Source organism: Amblyomma americanum, chromosome 5, assembly GCF_052857255.1.
Source record: "Amblyomma americanum isolate KBUSLIRL-KWMA chromosome 5, ASM5285725v1, whole genome shotgun sequence".
Lineage (NCBI taxonomy): Eukaryota > Metazoa > Arthropoda > Arachnida > Ixodida > Ixodidae > Amblyomma > Amblyomma americanum.
The window spans coordinates 187,267,885-187,290,373 of NC_135501.1; the positions used below are offsets into that span (position 1 = coordinate 187,267,885).

General features: G+C 47.1%; 1 protein-coding gene across 1 annotated transcript in view; it reads right to left on the reverse strand.

Moving 5' to 3' along the window:
* LOC144134475 (uncharacterized) overlaps positions 1–22,489 on the reverse strand; it is a 377,143-nt gene that overhangs the window by 268,069 nt on the left and 86,585 nt on the right. Inside the window, exons 3-10 of the mRNA XM_077667385.1 lie at positions 8,410–8,471; positions 7,333–7,428; positions 6,072–6,155; positions 5,515–5,607; positions 4,580–4,767; positions 3,251–3,447; positions 1,878–2,113; positions 602–907 (exon numbers count right to left, since the gene is read on the reverse strand). Coding sequence (XP_077523511.1) covers positions 602–907; positions 1,878–2,113; positions 3,251–3,447; positions 4,580–4,767; positions 5,515–5,607; positions 6,072–6,155; positions 7,333–7,428; positions 8,410–8,471 — 1,262 coding nt within the window. The remainder of the gene's footprint in view (positions 1–601; positions 908–1,877; positions 2,114–3,250; positions 3,448–4,579; positions 4,768–5,514; positions 5,608–6,071; positions 6,156–7,332; positions 7,429–8,409; positions 8,472–22,489) is intronic.

The following is a 22,489-nucleotide window of genomic DNA, read 5'->3' on the forward strand; positions in this document are numbered from 1 at the left end:
GATCACACGACTCATTCATCGTCCTGACACCATCTTGTCTCTCCCTACGCACACATCTAGCCACGTTCTACAGCCACTCTGCATTACCAGGCTCGTAACCCCCGCCAACTCAGACTCCTACTCACCACCTCTTTCCAGGAGTGCCTGGTTGACCTCGGACCAGATAGAGGACTAACTGGTCCTGGTGGAACAAGTCCATTTCCTCCCCGGTGACTAACAGCAGGTGCTATGAGGATGGGGTTCCTAGCACTGATCCTATCAATGCGCAGCGACAGATAGTTGAGGATTCTGACTTGTATGCTAGCATATAAGGAGTGACTAACGATATAGTAGAACACAGTACAAAAATTATAATAAGAGAGAGGAGAAGTACATGAGAAAGAAAAATTATTTCATTAAAGTATATGAGACAAATTCAAAAGAATGGTTCTGAGTTCTCTCTCTTTTAGTTTTGTTTCTCTTTGCAAGTCTTTCTGTTTGTTTTGCGTCTGCATGCAACATTTAGGAAGGCTGCACGTGTTTTCTTTACCTCCTTCTCTGCACAATTTTTTTTCATACCTCGACACGAGAGCGGTGAATATAAGAGCAAAACTTCACTTGCCTGATGTTCGGCCAGTTTGGAGTTCACAGTGGCAGCATCCATCTGGCCCAGTGCGAGCTTGTCATTGCGAAGCCTTTCCTCGGTCTGCGTAAGCCACTCGGCAACCTGCGCCAGCCTGCCGGGAAGGCCGGCGTCCAGTCGCTTGCGCCACTGCGCCAAGCCGGATTCAACCGCACGCCAGCGGGAATCCATGAGCGGCCATGCCTGGCTCAGTACAACATTGCTGTCAGCGCGTGCAGCACGACGTCCCAGTCTGGCATAGAGTTCACGGTGTGCGTCCAAGTCTCGGCACAGGTTCAGGTAGCTCTGCAGGCACAACAGAGTGTTTCATCACCTTTTCCCTACATCCCCTCACGCCAGACTCACTCTCAAAGCTCAGCTGCAGCATGAGGTCTCTTTACATAAGAACAGAAATACCAGCTCATTCCCAGGGTAAATCCAGAACTGAGCTAGGCTCAAGAAGGGTTTTCTGGCGGGCTAGTTGGTGCTTCTCGTTCATGATTAAACTGCACAAAAGAAACAGGGACAAAGACAAGGCTGTCTGTGTGTGTACGTGTTTTCTTGTCTTTGTCCGTGTTTCTTTCGCGCAGTTTAATCATGAATGAGCTAGGCTTGCAAACCTCCTTCAGTCCATTATTTCTAAAAGGTCTTGTCTGCGCTACCACACAGTTTCCAAAAACTGGGTGCAGTTTTTTATACACATTTCTTTCCTTGAGGCCTGCTCAAGAACTGCCTCCAATATATATTTTTTCTGAACACTTATCAGGGCCCCTGTGAACCTGCTCCAATCTCAATGGCTGACCACAGGACAAAGCACAAGTGGGTGGTTTATTACCAAGGCTCATCTCTTTGCAAAGACACATCCTCAGCTCTCAATTGCACTGTCAAACTGAAAATCTCCAGAAATTGCCAGGACCAGGAACTACAGAAGAGCTGACAACTAAGAAAGAATGAAGGCATTCGTGATGGGGGCATATTCAGCACAAGGAAAGATGAAACATGCTGTGTAAGGGACTGTATGCTTCCTGCGTTTGATGATGGAAGAACACCACAAAAGAGATACCGGGGAAGAGATGAGATGACCCAGTGCCACGTAGCGTCATCTCTTTCCATGTTGCAGTCTTTTTCACAATGTTCCATTATGCTTGACAAATACCAATTTCCCCAATTTTCTGTCATCCTGTGTTTCTTCCTCCGCGTTCTAAATCTTCCACTGCACTGAAGCGCCACTGCCAAGAAAGCAACCACGCAACAAGACAAGGCAATAGCCGCCCACCTGGTACTCTTCTCGGAGGTTGGTGAGGGGCTTCTGGAGGATCTGCAGGGTGCTCTCGGCCCGCTTGAGGAAGGACTCGAGGACAGACAGGTCGTCCTGTGCGGGGGTGGCCGATGTTGGGGAAGACACGGTGGGCGAAAGCGGTTGCTCTGGGGCATATGTGCCAGGGTACTTGTGCAGGAACTGGGCCACATAAGTCATCACAGACCGCTCGTCCGGCTGGGCCACATCCACGTCTGCAGAGAAGGGGGGTCAAGAAGATGCACACCTCAGCCGGGGACAGATCACCTGGAGATACAGCCCGCTCAGAAGAAACACGAACTGGCTTTTCGACATAAAAGCACTAGTTGCTGACAGAAAGTACACTGACATGGAAACACACTTCATAAAACCAGGACGAATGCCAAAAATGCTTTGCTTTTATTCACCAGGGACAATAAGTCATTCAGAGGTGCTGGCTTTTACAGACAACAGTGCATTTCATCTATCTTCCTTCCCATGCAGGTCTTGCTCACTCGCTTACACAAAACCAATCTTCTTCCTCAGTAGACCTGCTCACAATCCGGCCTGAATAGAGTCAAGTATACACTTGCATTACAGCTAAAGGAATGCTACTTCCGCATTAAATATGAGATGTTCATTTCAATCAGCACTGCGCATTGAAACATTACTAGTTGAAAAATGCTGTACTCTCTGTTTTCAATGTCAAAGGCCAAAGCAACATGCAAAAGCCCAACGAGTATTAGTAATTGGGGCAAAAGTGTGCAGGAAGTTCGAAAAGTGATCGAGGCACACAGGTGCTACGTTTGTCAACAATTCAATGCTCACTTTATTTCACTGCTGCCCATTTGAGCATGCAAGTTCCATTTTCACCTTCACAAGTGTGGCCTCGTTAACAGCTAATAATGCAGCTATCAGCATTTCTTACCAATTGTGAGCCCTGCATACCTTTGCCCCCAATAATAAAAAACACAAATGTATACCAATCCCCTTGAAACCATGCTTGAAGTTCACTTAGCCTACAACCAAGGTTAACAACCCAAAATTCATGCTAATAAAGCATTTCTCTCTGTTTTCATCGCTGTCACTGGTCATTTTATGGAATCAGTAATGAACACCTATGAAATATTTTTGTCACTGGTGCAACTGCAGTCCAGAAAAATATGAAGTAGAGCTCAATGAAATGCATGTAACATGAACTTGGAAAGCACGAATTCAAAGACACCCCAATTTCTGCTGTCACATCATGACTGTCCCATATACACGTATATAAGTCTTAAACACTGCTCTTCTGTGGTTTATCTGAAACTTGTCAATGGCTCCTTAACACTGCTGAGCAGAAAAGGCAAGTACGAACGAGCCCTCTGGCATACCCTCGGGATCGAGTAACCGCGGGATGCCCAGCTCCCGGTCGGCGAGCGAGAATGCCCTCTCCAGGCGGCCTCGAGCATCCATCTTCTTCACAGAGTCCAGGTCCACCAGAGAAGGTTTGATGCAGTGCACGATGGCCAGGAAGGCCATGCCATCACGCCAGCTGGGACCAAAGTCATTCACCTGGACACCAAACCGTCTGCAAAAAAAACAGCGCAAGCTCTCACTCTTGTGTCAGGCAGTGCAGTGTGCATGTAACTGAAAGCAATTATGTCACATGGAAATCAGTCTGATATCAAACTTAATCACTGGCTCATCCTCAGTAACTTCGTGATTGACTGAAATCTTCTCTGACTGTGACAGTAGAAGTATAGCGTAACAGGTGAGATGAACAACAAATGCAGCTGAAAATATCTGCAACTACATTATCCATTTTGCTGGTTTCGAGCAACCCTGCAAAAGCCTGGTACACCAAATTGCAAGCCTACTTCATTTTTCTGCAGAGATTTAAGTTTAAGGATTACGGAACAAAAGGCAGCATGTTATTGGTGAGAAGTGAAGAACAAACCTCTACATAGTGCATGCAGAATTAAACACTACAGCTATATTTATGGCTGCCCATTTACAACAACTCCATTTTTGATCAAGGTGGCAGAGGTAAAACGTCCTTTCAGACCGTGGGCACCTCCCATGTTAACAGCTGGCAACTGATTGAGCTAAGTACGGCGCTAAGACTGCCAGCTTTGCGAACGACTTCGAAAAATCTTTCTCTCTGATGAAGAGGTGACATTTATGCCACATTGCGCTCCTTCACATATGAGCAACCACTCACTGAATAATACTATCGTTGACATAAATGCTAGAGTTTTCAGTTGCAACATACAACGCCAATGCCGCTCACCTCGAAAAAAGTCCCACATAAAGCTACTGCTGCCACAAACACACCACAAAAGTCAGGAGACTAGCGTCTGTTCAATAAATGTACAGCCAGAGCTTTCACAGTATAGTACCATAATTTCCGGTATACAGTCCCCACATGATGTAGGGCTCAATTTTGGATGAAAAGAATTGGCTTTACTAGACTGTACACACCTGGTGCATTGTCTGCACCCAGTTCATTTAACTGTGTTAAGCATTACCTGCTACATTAGCCTATATTGAAAAAAGAAATGTTGTACAGTCCGCACCTATATATATAGTCCAGATAGCCCAAAATTTAAAATTTTAACATGTATAGCTTGCGGGCTGTGTACCAGAATTCAAGGTATTTCGCACAGTTACCAAGCTTCAGCTCAGCAACGGCCTGTATAATGTGTGTGACTGTGTCTTACTGGCTGATGCTGTTCTTGACCCAATGTAGGAGTGCCTTGCGGGCACCACCTTTCCATCTTTCTGCCACGGTGGGCTTCCTTGGAGAAATAGGTTGGGCGGCCAGCTGTTCCTGGAGTGTCGTCGACTCCAGGGAACTGTCCTCGAATGAGGCTGGGGAGCCGGCGAGGAGACGGGTGTGCTCCTCGATCTGCGCCACATGGCAGAAAGAGTCAGTTCCGAGAGCTGTACAAAAATGTCAAACGCCGGCACAAATAGAAGCCCTGCAGATAGCCTATGGTGTCATTTTGCCAGCGGTACCAGTAAGAGGTTTTTGATAGAAATATGATAAGGTGTATTAACTGCCTCTTGCAGAGCGGACGCCTCAACAGCCTAGTTGGAGTGACGGGGAAGTTTAGATGGAAAGGGGAGAAACAGAAAGTGGAGAAGGGAGTGTAAGGGCGAGCTAGCATGGCTAAAACATTAGCACATGCATGTTCAAACTTTAATAGGAGAGAAAGCAGCCAAAAATTGTGTACTATCAGGTTAAAGCATGTGCATACAGCACCACTACAACGAAAGACGATGCCCAGATTTTGTCCTAGGCAAATGTTAAGTGCAGTATTGTATATATGAGACAAATACAAAGCTTAAATTTCTTAAATATGAATATAACGAAAGGACAACTGGAGAAAAACATGGAATGTTGCAGGTGAAAACCTATACACCCTCTTCATAAAACTTTTGTCTGACGACCTCCTCCCTCGAATTTCTGGCCTCAGGTACTCTCAATACACACATCAAGAGTCCTTTAGCAAACGACATTAATACTTGAATAAACAAACACCAACAAAGTACTGGTGTGTGCCAAAAGACAGTCAACCAACAATAGAACTCACGGCAGTTTTAGAAGCAAAAAGAATGGCTTTAGGGAAGTATGCATGAACAGGATGCTTACCTGGAAGTGTAAGATGATGGTCCATATAAGACCAAGGACGATGGCAGGTTTCCCATCGACAACATCTGTAGCATTTATGTTGACAAGCTTGATCTGAAGTAAAGAAAAGGATGCATGCTTGATCAATGTATGTTAATTTTCTTGACAGCACTTCAAATAACAGCCTAAACATTATAAATAAGACTCCATGAATCCTCAATGCTTCCAAGTCAGTTGTACGTATTACCTAACTGCTGGCATCAACCACCATGCCAGAGGGAAGAAAATTTACCTGCTAATTTTTGAATCTTCAATGATGTGTGCAACTACGGTATCTTCTGCTACGCACGGGTCCACAAGGCACACATTTCTCGTCACTCGCAAATGCTGTGTCGTCAAAGTGTCTGAGCTACACATTAACAATGTCTTTCTTTTCTTTTTAAGTGCCAGCCTTTGGACTTTATACACTTTTGATGAATGTGTTAATCCAAAAGCAACGGAGACGAATCATCCCGTTAAATGTCAGTTACAAAGACATGGGCGCGAGAACTCGAGCACAATTAGTAAAGCGCACTCACCCGTCTGTGCTCTAAAAATCGCAGGACCGTGTTCACGTTGCTGAGAAAATGAGGCCTCCGCAGGATGCGAGCGCGTTCCCTCGGCTGGAAAAATAAAAGTATAATCAAAGGAGTTTCGGTTATGCGTCGTTATCTCGCTCAATCTGCTGAGGCTTGCACACAGTCACGAATGAAGTAAGCTCGCAAGAACACTCAGACTGCAGCCGCTGACTGCAGCCACGTCGACTATGGGTCACCAAAGTGCTAATCAGCAAGGGTGGCTGTTGTAATAGATCAATACTGTTATTACAGAAAGTTTTCCACTGCCTAGCTTTCCCGCCCTTTCGGGGTTCGGGCGCAGTGCAGTCATCAAATATCAAGGTTCCACTACCTGTGAGGTACTGCGGAGGAGTTTGGTACATAGTAGGGGAGCTCTGTCTTTACTTTGTGTGCGTGGTGTGCCAAACACAGATCAATGACGCTTTTATATCGATACAATGCAATTCTTGTGCCGAGGACGCGCCCAGGAGTTTCTACAAGCGAGCACCGCGCCAACCGCGCCTCTTTTTGTTTACATGACGTCACGCAATCACGTGATTTTCCCAGAGTTCACGCGGGACACAAGGAGCGGTAAATTCGAATGCATGAAGCCGCAGCACGACTTGCAAGTCCCGCGGAGCAAAAAAATTTGCTCACTGGTCGCCACAAAAGGGTTTGCAGACAAGTTTTTGGCCGACGTTGCAGACGAAAAAGAGGTCACAGCAAAACGTCGGAGAATAATTATTTACTTTATCGTGGTCGCACACACGAAACTCCTCAAACGCAGGAAATAGCTGGACAAAGCTCGTTCCTTCCAAGGAAAAGGAAGATTTTTCTGAGCGGAAAGGTGACCACCATCATATATGTTTCATCACGTTTTTATTGTCGTTATAAGCAGCCTTTATTGCTGAAGGATTAATTGCAGCCCCGCGGAAACATGCAGTCTAAACACGTCATCATTCATTGTGATGCGCTATTAGTTGAACCCACGAATGATAAATCATTCGAGAAGAACAAGAAACGAGGGAAAGTCACTACAAAATCAGTCACTGATGTTTGTCCCACCTAAAAACGGACGTTTCGTATTGAAGATACCGGCCGCGGCTCGAGCCATGAACCTTAATCCCAAAATGACGAAGCGCTGTCTATATCGAAGGTTAAAGACATGAAATTAACTTCTCCGGATGGTGAGGATACGAGAATTTGTGAACAGAGGCAAGCGACGCATGGCGTCGCCACTCACCAACACTTGTCCGGACAGGCATTCTAGTAAGGCTAACAGTTTCGTTCCGTCGCGTAAGTCTTCGATAACGTCATCTACTCGCAGTGGTGGCGTTCTCTGAAAATAAGAATATTAAAACTTGTCAAGCTCCCAAGTAAAAACTTAGCAAGTACAACGCGATAGCGTTAGAGAAACTGTGCGCGACTCTACATGGACCATTTAGCATCCGCCTTGGAGTGTCTTCTTTCTCTTTCCTTTTTTCTATTCCCTTTTCCTTTCTTTTATTTTTATTTTCCCCCTTATTAATTGGTCCAGGGCCTGTTACGTCACATTGTCATCGACCAATGGAAATTTCGATCCCACATCCCCGGGGTTGCCGCCGAACGTGTGCTCTAACGCTGTCGCGTTAAAAAGCAAAATGAAAGAAAGATTTCCAGAACATGCATACATGCACTTAGCACCCTTACAAAAACTCTCTAAAATTCGAAAAGTGTTCTGTATAAAGTAAGTGGACATCTAAAGAAAATCAGCAAATTGCGACCACCTGTATTCGAAGGGCTAAAAAAATGCGGATATCAAAACAAATTGTCCCAGACTGTGCCGGCACGTCGAAAACGTTCTGAAAGACTGATATTGGCATCATCATCACGAAATATTCTGTAGCAGCAATCATCATCATAAGCTGGCAGTCACGCAATATTTTAGCGCGACTGTCAGGTTGTGGAGCGAAAGAACGCCATTTTGTTGCTGCCTGACAAGGTCAGTGTAAGGTCGCATGGTTCTGAAGCCTTCTCGTCACCGCCTTCTAAAACCTGACCGGTTGTATAGACTTTGTAATCAAATTAATACGTGCCTTGGACAACGGTTTTGATGCACGATGGAAGACATCGGCATTACACGGCAACGAAGGGATACATCGGCTCCGAACCTACATGGCAGGTTTCCTTTGAGATAGCGATTTTTATTCCCACCTTACTCTCCTTCCTACCACGAACAGCACTTTCCACCAGGAGCTGGAGGCGCCACTTTTCCCCGTAGGAGTCGTTATCCTCGCAGACAGAATTAAGCTAGAATGCTACAGAAGACATTGAGACTCACCTGTGAGAGGAAGTTGTTTATCCAGTTCATGAACACTTTCTTCTGCACCCGCTCTTGCTCATCTGGAAAATACAGAGGGAAAGATGCGGACGCATGAGACACCGACCACCTTGGTCCAAGTCATCGTCATCATCGTCACTAAATACCTTATAACTTTAAAGGCCCAACGGACATTACACAAAGTGAAAGAAAATGACAAGAAATGGCATGTAAAGTGATTATTCGCTAAAACTACGGATAAATAAGGGTTTATTAATAAGATAACTTTTGTCATCGACCGAAAACAAACCAGGATATAAGTGCATACTGAACGTTCCGCACAATGCGAAGTACGGGTACACATCCGGCAATGGCCACATTCAAATGTGGCAGCTAATGTGACTGAGGGTGACCTCTATGCATTGACCTATATTTTCACTGTCCCCCGCACGCAGGTTCAACCTGCTCTCTTTCATTCATGCAGAATTCGACGCATTTTCAATGCGCCATCTATAGGCGGCATCTCATACAGTACGCCAAACGATCATTTGACTAACGCCTTCCAGAAATTATAATTATTCCCAATGGACGGGCAGAAGCGCCCGTGTATATACCCCCTCTGGTTCCTCATACGAGTAGAGGGAGTAAAACCATCCTCCGACTCCTTTTACCCGTAAAAGGAGTAAGACTGTTCTACTCGCGCCAAGGACGGTGTAAACACAGTGCTTCACTCCTCAGGACATTTAGGCGGAGTGCGCAGCACCTCTAACGGAGTAAACAACTGCTAAATAGACTGTACAACGGCCGGTTGACTCCGGCAGCGCAGCCTCCGGTTTTTAGAGTGCAGCGTATCGAACAGTTTCCTGAATACGGCCATCGTTTATTTTGTTCGCTTCTTTTACTGTGCGCCATTATTCGTCTGTACGTGATCCGCATTCCCCCCAGCACAGTTTCCGACAGCAGAAGATAGCGGTACAAAAGTGGAAATGCACTGCCTCAGACCGAGAGCAGTCGGTCGAAACGACGTGTATATAATTAGAGGTACTCGCACATAGCCTACACTGGCCACGTGGCGGAAGAGAAGCAGACAAAAGCGTCCCTGTGTAGTGATGGCTGGACACGTCATCCTAGCCGCGTGTCATTCTCTCTATCCGTCATGTTGAAAAGAGGGAAGGTGAGTCATTCGCGGCTGCCCAATTAAGGCAGCCATCATAAAGAAAGGAAGAGGAAAAAAATCTTCATTAGCCCGTGTGCTGTGCGATGTCAGTGCACGTTAAAGATCCCCAGGTGGCCGAAATTATTCCGGAGCCCTCCACTCCGGCACCTCTTTCTTCCTTTTTTCTTTCACTCCCTCCTTTATCCCTTCCCCTACGGCGTGGTTCAGGTGTCCAAAGATATATGAGACAGATACTGCGCCATTTCCTTTCCCCCAAAAAAAGAACAATTAAAAAAAAGCCTCCGTGTAGAACCCGTAGGGAGACAGAGACCTGTTTGAACAAGCGGCGGAATTCGAGTCCACGTCGCGTTGTGAGTTGCGTGTTTGCCCAGCTGCCTCCATGTGACGCTTGGTGTAATGAACAGTCGCCGATGCTTCAGAACGCTGCGACAATCTGGACACGATCAGCGCATACGCGACAAGGGCACCTTGGGCTTCTTAATTCCCTCAACGGCGTCCAGAAACGTTCGTTTAGATACTAAAGTCCTTGGAGGATTACACAGAGAATCTGTTTAGCGTTTACATGCGTATGATATTTCTAACACTGTAATTCGCGTGGGAAGCCACCAAGAACGCTAAAATAGGTGCCTTGTTCGGACCTGCGTCAACGATGCATTGCCTTTTCTGCTTTTCACCATTAGGACTTCAGTTTTATAATGAGTAGGTAACACTGCCAATAATAATAATAATTGGTTTTGGGAGGAAATGAAATAGCGCAGTGTCTGTCTCATATATCGTTGGACACCTGAACCGCGCCCTGAGGGAAGGGTAAAGGAGGGAGTGAAAGAATCAAGGAAGAGAGAGGTGCCGTAGTGGAGGGCTCCGGAATAATTTCGACCACCTGGGGATCTTTAACGTGCACTGACATCGCACAGCACACGGGCGCCTTAGCGTTTTTCCTCCATAAAAACGCAGCCGCCGCAGTCGGGTTCGAACCCGGGAACTCCGGATCAGTAGTCGAGCGCCCTAACCACTGAGCCACCGCGGCCAAAAAAAAAAGCGAAAACTACGCCGACTTCTGCATATTTATCAAAAAACAACGCCGTATTGAAAAAAAAGCTTGTGTCACGGCTGTGGCTGCGCATTGCTTCCCAAGCCCTTTCTGAAAATGTTAACTCTTTTCTTTTCATACCGCATCATAAGTGCTGGAGTGATTAATGTTCACTACAAAAAGTTATGATTGCTGGTATCGTACACTTGTGTTTAAACGCTGGTTTTATTTCATTCTATAATTTCCGTTCCGCTGAACCCATGTTCAATATCCACCTCTTTCAACCAAAATCTAACTCTACTTTACGAATTAACGATTGCGCAGACGATTTTCGTCTCTGCCCATGGGCGCGGCCATCTTGCAAACGCTGGACTGTTGTCAGTGCAAAAGCTTATTCACATTGCTACGTTTTGACGCTCGATTGCGTCAACCTTACGGGGGACCGAGATACTGATGTAACAATTCTATTCTGATTGCCTTTCATATTTATTCTTTTCGATCTTCGCTATCGGCTGCAGCGAAGCTACACTCCCGCTGTCGCCGTGTTCTTCCCTACAGCGCGTGCAGTGGCCAGCAACAATGGAGTAGAATAAAGAAAGAAGAGGATTTGTTATGTAACACTGGCTCTGTTATCCGTGGTCGTGATGCCGTGCATATAGTAGTACAGTGCCGTGCATTCCCGACCACTATGCATACATGTTCGAAAAATGGGAATATTAGCTGAAGGGACAATACACGGAAGCAGACTAATTGCGTCAACGTGCTACTATGTATTAGAGAAACCGTTACAACAGCGAAACGGGCCTTGTGTGGTTGTCAAGAACGGGCTATTTCGCACCGATCATACGGTATAGAAGCAATGCTCCTGTAGGCAATGACGAGAGTTGCCGGAGTAAGTTCCTACGTATGTGCTAGTGATGCAACCGGTGGCGGTTATCTAAGGAAAATATTGAACGGTGATACCCACATGTACGTTTTGAGGAGTCCGCGGTGTTCACAGCTAGCCGTAGTAAAAACAAAACAAGACACGCACACACTCACTCCCACACCCACACAACCCCCGGCCCACACACACGCACACCCACACGCGCGCACACGCACACACTCACTCACACACCCACACTCCCACCCGCACGCACACCCACCCACACACTCACTCACACACACGCACGCACGCACACACGCACTCACTCACTCACACACATACACACACGCCACCCGGGAACCGAAATCGTGACGTGGGCATTTTAGTGAGGCAGAAACTTGGGCTAGTTGGATATTGTTTGAACTCATTTTCTAGCGCTTAGTGAACACAAGGGACAAGAACACAAATACACAGGACGTACGCTAGGTCCTGTGTATTTGTGTTCTTGTCCCTTGTGTTCACTAAGCGCTAGAAAATATGAGTTAAAACATTTTAGTGTACTGCGTGATCCGCTTCCACGGCCATTACTGCGTACGCGCTGATTGGTCCGAACGTGGCAGGCGCGCTCGCAGATGACAGGCACGTGGCGCCATCTGGTGCCCCCAGGGCGTTCTGCACACGCGCAGTGTAGTGCTGCTGTATATGCTCCCGCAGGAGCATATACAGGAGCACTAGCGCAGTGGAGCCTCGCATAAGCGGATCACGGTAGCGCATGGAGACAGGAAAGAACTTCCTAACTTCCTCCATGCTGTAACGAATAGTGCTAAGCTATAGCTAATGTCGGCCTTTCCTTATCTATCGGATCGCCGCTGGTTCAAAGGCGCGATACCCGTTTTGTCAGCCCAACAACCCGGGCGTGGTATGTTCACCCTTTGTCAAAAGTAGGAATCCCACCGGCTTTGCTTCTAAGCCTTGCTGTGGAGCCGTTGTATAGCACCTCTGCATGGCAGCCTTAAGCTCGGCAGTGATGACGACGAAGTTCTTTCTCATCTTCGATAGATTTGGATAGCTGGCGACGCGAAATTGACCCCGGGCACTACATGGCCCAGAAGCAATCCCGGTGGGTTGTGCATTTCCTGCACGCATAATTCCCCTCCTCTCTTTTGCCCCGTTCACTCCGTTCTCGACAGCGAAGTTTAGGTGTCCGCGTCCCGGGTGATAGAATTTCCATACCTATTTTTTTTCGCAGCGTATACTCCACCTTACAGTTACACGACAAAGTGGCCAGTAGGCTATAGGCTCTCTAGAAGTTGATTATAGAGTCCTCATTTTCCAGCTGTCACCGTCCAACAAATATGAAGAGTACAGCGAAGAGTATTGAATCTTTTTTTTAGGTTGATGTAAGTGAGTAATATTACGAAAAACGCGGTACTCAGCTTTAGCAGCTCATGATGACTGTGCGAATCGGCCGAGATCAAAATGGTCAGTATACTCATTGAGTGGAAGACCGATATAGCGCCTAATAAATAAAAATATTTTTAGTTTAAACGATTTCTTTGTATTTTATCGATGAATGCGAGGTGGCTGGGTGAGACTGGTTTGGTTTGGTTTATGAGGGTTTAACGTTCCAAAGCAACTCAGGCTACGAGGGACATTGTGGTGAAGGGCTCCGGAAATTTCGACCATCTGGGGTTAACGTGCACTGACATCGCACAGTACACGGACCTCTAGAATTTCTCCTCATCGAAATTCGGCCGCCGCGGCCGGGATCGAACCCGCGCCTTTCGGGTCAGCAGCAGAGCGTCATAACCACTGAGCCACCGCGGCGGCTTGGGGTGAGACTTGGTAATAGTGTCCTGAACACTAAACTTGAACTCATATATATACAAACCCGAGAAGACTGTGCAAGTTGTAATGCATGGTTTTAACAGATCCGTTACCTTTTCGCGATTCCCGCTTTTTACCGCAGTTCACACGCACAAATAAAAAAGAAACACTAAGGAAAATTTAACATTTTTGGGGCACTCCAGCACTAAAAAGGTGAATAGCAAGATCCCAGGTAGCACCGAAACACTGCAACAATGTTACTTTTTTGTTCTGATCTATTTTTACTTCGACGTCATTACCGCTCTTTATTCCTAATGTTTCTGTAATGTTAGAAATAAAATTCGGAATAACATTTTCCTAACATTCATTCAACACTTAAACAACGTAAATGCAACATTCGCGAAAACGGTACAGCAATTCACACTGCACGAACATGCAGTTTATTTTTAATCTTAAACTAATGCTTTAAACACAGCATATAGCGTTACTTGTTAATTTGTAGCATTAATCTAAAGTATTAATCTAACATATGACGTCGCTACAACTTACACAAAATTTTATAACACTATTCTAATGTTCGGTGCTACCCAGATGAAATACGTCTTGCTGTGATGAGCGCGATGGCGCAAAGCACTGGCGAGGGCGCTCCCACTGCCCCGATGACCTTTGGCATCGACATACAGGAATTCCCGGCGGCCTAGCTCCCGCCGGTTTTCCTTGCAGCCTGTACATCGGTTTCGGTGCGGCTTCTTATTGCGACAAACACGCTTCCCATGCCTCAGAAAGCGGCCTGCGGCCGCATCGAGTCAAGAAAGCCCACATTCGCGATTTTTGTGAACGTAATACGAACCCTGGAATCGCACGCAGGGGTGTATAACCCATCCACATAATCGTGCAGGCAAATCACAGTTAAACCTCGGTCTGGAAATGACAACAACGGAACGGTCAACTACGAAGTAATGAAGAAGGAAAAAAATCCCCGCTTAGAAAGTCTGCTTTGGAAGCCATGGGTGTTGTATTGATATCTGTTAAAGAAGTCCTTTTTTTTTGCCGATATGATGTAATGAGCCCACTTTATCCAAACAAAAAGAAATTATAGCGCAACCCCCTCCCTCCTGCCGTTAAAATTTGTTTATGGTTTATGTGGTTTCACGTCCCAAAGCGACTCAGGCTATGAGGGACGCTGTGGTGGAGGGTTCCGGAAATTTCGGCTACCTCGGGTTCTTTAACGTGCACTGACGTCGCACAGTACACGGGGTTAAAGTTTGTGGCGACCCCGTTCGCCACAGGGGCGTCTTATTAGGCGCGCCGTTCTTCGCGACGAACGATTAACAATAAGGCCGCTCAAAATTTTTATTGCTGCCTCTATTTTTCACTCGTAGACAGGAGGTATACCAACGTGCTTTTTGAACGGACCGCAAACGATCGTCTGCGCGCCCTTGAGCAGACGATTCCGTACCCCCTTCTCCTAACATCATCGCTCTCTCGCGACACCTTCGTGCACAGAAATAGCTCTGCCGCGAGAGCAAAGGCGCTGTTCACGCTCGCGCGACACGCTCACGTGACAGCCGCTCGCGTCGGAGTCAACGCTCCTTTCACGCCGGACAGACGCAGCAGCAGCAGACCACTTAGCTCGCAGACGACGACGACAGGAAGGGAGACCACCCTCGCCGCCATCTTTAAACTCGTACGCCAGAAGAGTCGGGTGAGAGGACGGAGGCGAAGGGGGACGCAAACGAAAGTTCGTTAGCAATCTAGCGAGGGGGAGGCTGGGAAGGGTTTTGAAGAGGCAGGTGCACGCGAACTTCCCTCCCCTTTGTCATCTCCCTTTCCGCGCAGAGCGGATAGGTCGCGGGGTCTGGACCCCGGGACAAGCCTCTGCCGGTGCGTGTCCATGGCACAAAAAAAAAGATAGAAAGAACGGGAGAACCACGCCACGCCCGGACCGCGTTGGCGCCCGGAAGAACTTTTTTGTTCTTTTATCTTTTTCTCGCTCTTTCCACGTATCGTGCACACTTGGCTCTTTCCGAACTCTTGCAGACAGCCCCGTGAGTCCCCGAGAAGGCAGTTCGGTGCAGTGCGGCAAAAGTTGCACAACGTGGGGTTTACCACTTCCGAGTCGCCTTCGCGAAGCTACATTACATTTTCAACTTTTTTTTCTTTGTCAACCGAAGCAATGCTTACATTATTATAACCTATTCCTACTAAGCATCTGTAGTTTATTGTCCATATGAAGAGCTATTTGAACGTAAGTATAGCTGCAAATGGGCCTAGTGCGTGTGCGTGTGTGTGTGCGCGAGCGCGCGCGTGTGTGTGTGTGTATTCTTGCGGCCTGCGCTGTTCGCACCTTACATGAGTAGCGCACTAATGCAGTTAAAGAATAGCTATTCCCAGGATCGTCAATATAGTCGGTTTAGCGAGGACTGCCAGAGTTAAGTTCCTGGCTTCTTGCAAATCCCTTGTTGAGAATTGTGGACTACTCCGAGAAGGCGGCCGCACTACTACCCACGGCCCGTTTGCGTTGTGATTTTAGTCGAACGTAGTAGACATATCTCTGCTCTTCAGCATCTGCCCTCCAAGTCTCAGCGCTGAGAGCGTATTTATACCAGACAACTGCTTGCGCAAGTGTTACGGCTCGCCAATAGCGGGACTAGTTTATCCCTCGTAGCAAGCAGTGCTCCCTATCTAGGGGCCATTGCATCAAGCGGAAGCAGATCTTCCCTAGCACTGCATTTTACTCCCCAGCACTTTCCATAGCATTTCCCTTGGCATTGGCAGTTTCGGGATTCAGAAGTTAGCGGCGTAGTTAGAGTCAGTTAATAACCTCACAGGACCCACTCCTGACAAGAGTTTTTTTTTTTTTTAAGCGTGTGGGCGAGAGTCAGCTGTGACGCCAGAAATGTCCCGTGAACCTCTTCCGATAGCCAGTCTCCAGCCAACCAGTGTCTGCTCTGTGTCGTCATGGTACATTTTGTAGCCGCATTCTGACAATGATCCTCACGTGAATCAGCAGTAGCTCTATGAGGTCGTGAAATGTCATGCGAAAATGCATCTTCGAACAATCGGTCCCGAGCCAATCAGTGCTTGTTCTGTGGCGTTCTTCAACCACAAAAATGGCAATGGATCGCTCACTCTAATGACCTTTTGCTCCGCGAGGCCCTGACACCACGTGATTACTTTACGACTATAGCTCTCAAACCGCAGCTTCCGCCCTTGCTGCACGCATTTAGTTACGACGGAGCGGACCTCATTCTTGCACTCCATCTAGCGACGAGCGCACGCGAGAACAGCCCTCTCCATCACCCCGTGTGCTCTTTGAGGAAGAAGATTCTCGACGAGATAGAAGGAGGCAACTTTTCTTGCAGACGCCGTCGACGCACCCCTGCCCTCTTAACATCCATCATTTATTAGCGACTCCATTATGCAACGGACCCCCTCTTGCGTGCGCCCTTTTGCTTTCCTGGTTTTCCCTGCCGAAATGAACGTCCTGCATATGTGCGTTTGCTTTTACTTTTTTTTTCTCCCCCGAACACGTTACGATTGAGAGTGAGCAGTCAGAAGAGGTTCAATCGCGTGCGAGAGGTTATTCACTTATAGCCTTTCCTTATCTGTCTGCTTGACCCGCGGCCGGGCGCCCCAGGGTAGTCTCCTGACCGAGACTTGAGCTCCGGGTCGCAGTCAGCGTTGTACACGGGCGCGCAACGCGTTGTCTTATATAAAAGCAGGTGTACTAGATAGATACTAGGAAAGGAGGAGGGGGCATTCATGGTTGCCTCAACTCTTATCTTGTGGAGACAGTGTCTGGACGCGGCCATTCTCCGTGTCACGTCAACACCCCCCCCCCCCCCCCCCTTTTTGTGATCATTTGGTATGCGCTCGATAATGGCTGAATAATGAATTTCGTATTAACCGAGGCCGGAAGCCCTTAAACGCACTGATGCGCTTGAGTATACTATAAACATTTATCCTTTGAGACAGCATGTATAGCAATTCTATTCCTTCTTTATTGATTTACTCTATTCTTTTTTTCATCCCATATTTCATTCTCTTTTCCCTTATTTCGTGTTCCTTAATTGCACTGTGAGTGACCTCTTTTTCTTGATCTCTCCTTACATCCTTATCTGATCAGTTATTTCCTGTTTATTTCCTTTTTTTCTTGCTTGCTTCTCTCTGTTACTTCCTGGTCTTCTTCCTTAATTCTTTCCTCCCTTCTTTCGATATTTATTTCTTTAAAGGAGCAAAGAAGCTGGAAAACCAGGGAATCGTTGCTATGAAAGAAGCGGCGGCACGCATAACGAGACCATGAGATGCGAATGATGCGGGACGTCTTTGCACCAAGGGACAATAAATACCGCGGACAAAGCCAGCATCGTTAAAGCGCGTTGCTCTATAATACGCCGAGCCCCATGCAACAAAATAGGTGGGCAACGTTGCAATGTCGGTTCTTAAATAAGATTAATTTTATCTGCTTCTTTTTTACTTCTTTTTATGTGTCGTCGCTTTAACATGGCGTGCACTTACCAACGAGATCGGACCTTCATTGTCGCTTCTGCATAGATGGCGCTTTATACGTTGGCATCGAAAGGCTGCCTGTATTCACACTCTCTGCATCATCGAATTCGAACATGACACTCAATCCAGAGAAACCGAACTAAAAAAAAAGAAGTTACAACAAAGAAGTCGCCGTTTTCTCAACTGTGCTCTTTCCTGGGCGAATTCTCCATTCATCCAGCGCTTCCCGCTTGTTCAAGAGGCGACCTTAACAGCTCCATTATTAGTCTAGTGCTCCTCATCATATCCCTACCGCTATTTCAAGAGCGTCTAATACAGGTTCCTACTCTCGAGCAGTGGGAGGCCGTGTTGGTCAGCTCAGAGTTGGGAGTTCAAACCCGGGTCATTGAATGGGCTACCCCGGTCGCTGTCAGCCGTGGACTGATAGCCACCTAGCACGGATCGTCTGCATTCTGCCTTTTCTGACGAATTAAATGTTTTCAAATCCAATCCTAAGCGCGAACGATCCAAGGAATTCGCGTATGATTCATCACTTCCTCTATTCGGGAAAGTGGCTTCTGCGTACGACGCCTTTTTTTTTTAATATTTCCTTTAGTATCCGGGCGAATGTCTGCCCTTCTCTTCGGTAGAGGGCAGTGCGCAAAGCCCCCAATCGAGATGGGGCAAGCAGGCATGACGTGTCGCCGGCGACTGAGTGTGTTTTCCTTCGAACGAGTTCCTCCGGAGCCGGTGATGTCGAAAGGCCAGCTGAATGCGGAACTGAAAACTTCGTAGTGAGCAACACGCGGAAGAATTAATGTGGGGCGCAGTGAAGCAGTGTCCTGGCACTCAGTGAAGAAAGAAAGATAGAAAGAAATAAATGAAGAGAAAAAGAGAAAGCAAGGAACAAAGATTATTATTATTATTATTATTATTATATTATTATATTATTATTATTATTATTATTATTATTATTATTATTATTATTATTATTATTATTATTATTATTATTATTATTATTATTATTATTAAGGAAAGAAAAAGAAAGGAAGAAAAATAAGGAAATAAATAAATAAAGAAATAAAGAAATAAAGAGCTGTGATCTCCACCTCATCTCTTTCATGAATCCACAGGGTACAACTTTATTTCTACTCATATGAACAAACTAGGTGAAACAGTATAATGAGAAATAATCCTTCAGAAGAAAAATATCTATAGGAAGAAACAAAAGGTACGCTCCTTCTCGACTATGCTCGCATAGCAATGTTTGGTTTCCTGCTAATAATATGCGTTCCCTTTCAAGCTACCTGTATACCTCACTACTGTCCCCCCCCAAAATTAGTCCGAAATTTGCTAGCAATGGAACTAACCGAGATTGAGGACACATTCGCATCGCACCCAACAATCCCGGACAAAAGCATTTTTGAGCGCGTAACCGTTGATGAACGCATTTTTTTTTTCATATAATGGAAGATTTCACTATAACAATCAATATACCCGCAGATCACAGCGTTGCATTCTTTTCTATTAACGTTTTTGCTATTGTCAAAAGCGTTCCCGATTGGTCTTCTATAGCAGTTTTTAACTTCTCGGTGCGATCGATGGGAACACTTCAAAATAAAGATTGTGCCACATATCAGAAGAATCGACCATTGCCTTCAATATTTCTATAACAATATCTTACAATTTTCCCATTTTAAAAATTTTTGTCAGATAATGTTGGACATGACACCGTAGAGCGCTGCAAAAGGTTAGCGAAACCTTTGGTGAAATCTCCGCAATCGAAACAGAAGTTGTCCTGACGGAAGGTTGTCATGCATTAGCTGCCGCAATGATGGCTTCTGATGCGGCATCATGCCGTATTTCTTGCTTCTCGCAAGCTAAAAAGACTTAATTGCTATTAGCGCGCTAGACTGCACTGAGTGCAACTCACTTGCTGCGATTGCACTGATACGCTTCTATAAGCACACTCCGCCGCACTCAGTTCAGTGCATTTGTTTTACTAGCCTGCCTCGATCATTCCATTCGCCATGGCTCCTTTTCTGTTATTCTCTTGGAGCAAGCAAGGGACTTTGAGGAGAGTGCGACTTTGTGCCGCGGGCGTGAAAATAATTTTTAACTTTGAAAGATACGCAGACGGGCGAGTAGCGTACCTTGCGCCACCTGCGCTACACAAGCGGCAATTCTGAACAGGCGACAGCATTTGCGAAAACTCGACTTATAATCTCAGCTTTGAGGCGTCAACTTAAAAACCTTGGGCAAATTGCCCGCAACTTTTTTTTTTCCTGCGAGTTTTAGTTCACTGTTAAACGTATGCCCGAAAACGTCATGTTCGAGAACTTCGAAAGTCTGGCACGAGCGAAATAAAGAAAAATGAAGATTAGCATCTAAGAACGTACATCGCCTGGCTCAAACGTTGTTCGCATAAATTGGCACGTACACTCCTAGATGTCGGCTCCGAATCATAAAAGTCTGGCTCGCAGGGTAACGAGAAAAATAATTGCCACGCGCGCTACGTAGGATAAGGTATAAGCCTTGAACTAAATACCGCGCAAACGCGCCGGAAAGCCGGAACCGAGCGCAGAAAAAAAGAATCCCCCCCCCCCCCCCCCTAGAGGAATACGATGACGTCATTACGGATTGCACAGCGCGCCGTGGGGTATGTTGTGAATCAGTGCAAAGGAGCGGCGCACACTCAGTTTCGCTAAAAACGCTCAGCGCAGCGAAAGCTACGGATGCTGACGGCAGCCAATCAGGCGTCGGGTTCAGAGCCGAACGGGTTCGTGATTGCCCGGCGTCCGTTCGGCGGCCAGTCGGGAGAGCCGAGGGTGTGTCGCCGACCAATCAGGAGCGGGCGCGAGGCGCTTCGCGACGCCTAAATGCTCGGCGCGGAATCTACTGCCAAGTTACGTAAAGGGGCTGCGCAGAACGGACGACACTTAGGAACACGTACACGAGAGACAACTGAGCCGCTGGACTTCTAGTGTATTTTACTTACGCTTAGCCAAGTATATACAGAACATTTTCTGATATAAACAGCGTGGGAAATTTACGCGGAAAAAAATTTACAAGAAAGAAAATAAATTAGCTGTGGTTTAAACTTTGGTTAACCTTTGTGAGAAGCGAAAGCTTCCCTTGCATGGCACACTGCCGAACGGATTGCCTGTAAAGCGCAGACGAAATGACCGATGGGGCAGTTGCCACCTGGTACGGTAGGCGGATCGTGATGACGTCCACCACGAGACACCTGTCACGTGACTACACTGACGCAGCCCTCTTGAAAACCGAGCGTAGTGAAGCTTCCGCCTCAAAGCAACAGGAAAGCAAAGTCCTCTAGTATTGTTGGTATCGTCATTCACCACGCAGCCCCACTCGCTGAAACACCGTCTTCTTGGCATCCATACCTTCCACAGTACTGCACGGTTCTTATACGCATAGCGGACTGAGTATAACTCAACAGGCGCTCACACACGGTGCAAGACAAACCGGTCCCCATGGTTACATACACGCGAGGCAACTCCCACACACACACGTTAAAGAAAAAAAAAATCTCGGTCAGTGAGGCGACGTGTGTGTACGTGCACCGTCTAGAGGAGATAACGGTCTACAAGGGAAAGCAATCAAGGAAGGAACCAATCAAAAGGCGATGAGGCCTTTCAAAGATTAACGGGTGCTGTGCACAGCCGACGGTGCGTGTGAGGACTTCGGCTTTGTTAACGTCGAACAGCTCATTACGGCTGCTTCCTTACGGTTGGTTACACATGCCAAGCACGTAACGCAGCCCACTGGGCAAGGAAGTCAATGCCGAGGACGTCCAGTCCAGTCTAGACTGGCAGCAGCTGCAAGAGCGCCTCGCAACACTGCAAGGACATACAGCGAGCGTCTCCCGCGTCTCCAAGCATGCGCAGAATCGCTTCCCACACAGCAGGACTATAGTCCGCGCTTTGGTATTATTACGAGCGCGTTCGTGTGTTTAATGATTGATGCGTTTATAACGGCTCGGAGTGTATCCGCGTACAAGCGTGGTCCTGCATTTAAAGGCGGACTCGTTTATGACGCTTTGCGGCATTATTTTATCGGCGCTTTGACGATGCGTCTCGGGAATCGGCGCGAAAGAGTATACGTGTTCTGCAATAGTATAGACGAAAACGCAGTATAAGAAAGAGATTTGTACAGGTTCGGTTCAGGAAACGCCGGAGAAGAGGGCTCTTTGTTACTACCGGTTGAGAAACTTCCCCCATAGAGCACACGAATAGAAATACAGTAGCTCGAATGGCGCTAAAACTGCCATGGCTCGAAGGTTAGCAATCGCGTCTTCGGCAGACGGCACTCGTGGAGTTTCCCACGCACTCGTGCGGTGCCCCACTTTCGGCTGGATGCCACTCGTGCAGTGCCGTATACGTTCGGCTGGGACGAGCACGACACGAGTGCTTGGTGGCTTGGTTGGGTGGTTGGGGTTACGGGTGCGGTATTTGGTTGCCCTCTAGGGGAACACTGCACAGCACCCGGGAGGAGGGTCTGGGAATAGGGGTGAAAAGGGAGGGTTGGGAATTGGCGAGAAGCACTCGGGGCAAGAGTGAAGGCCGGATATAGCCTAATGCACCGTGGAAAGGCCCGTGATGTTGAGGCAATTATCAAGGCTTTAGTGCGCGCCACAGTGGAGACCGGCGGTGGAGCCGGTGGAGCGCGGTGCAATCCCGTCGTGCAGCGC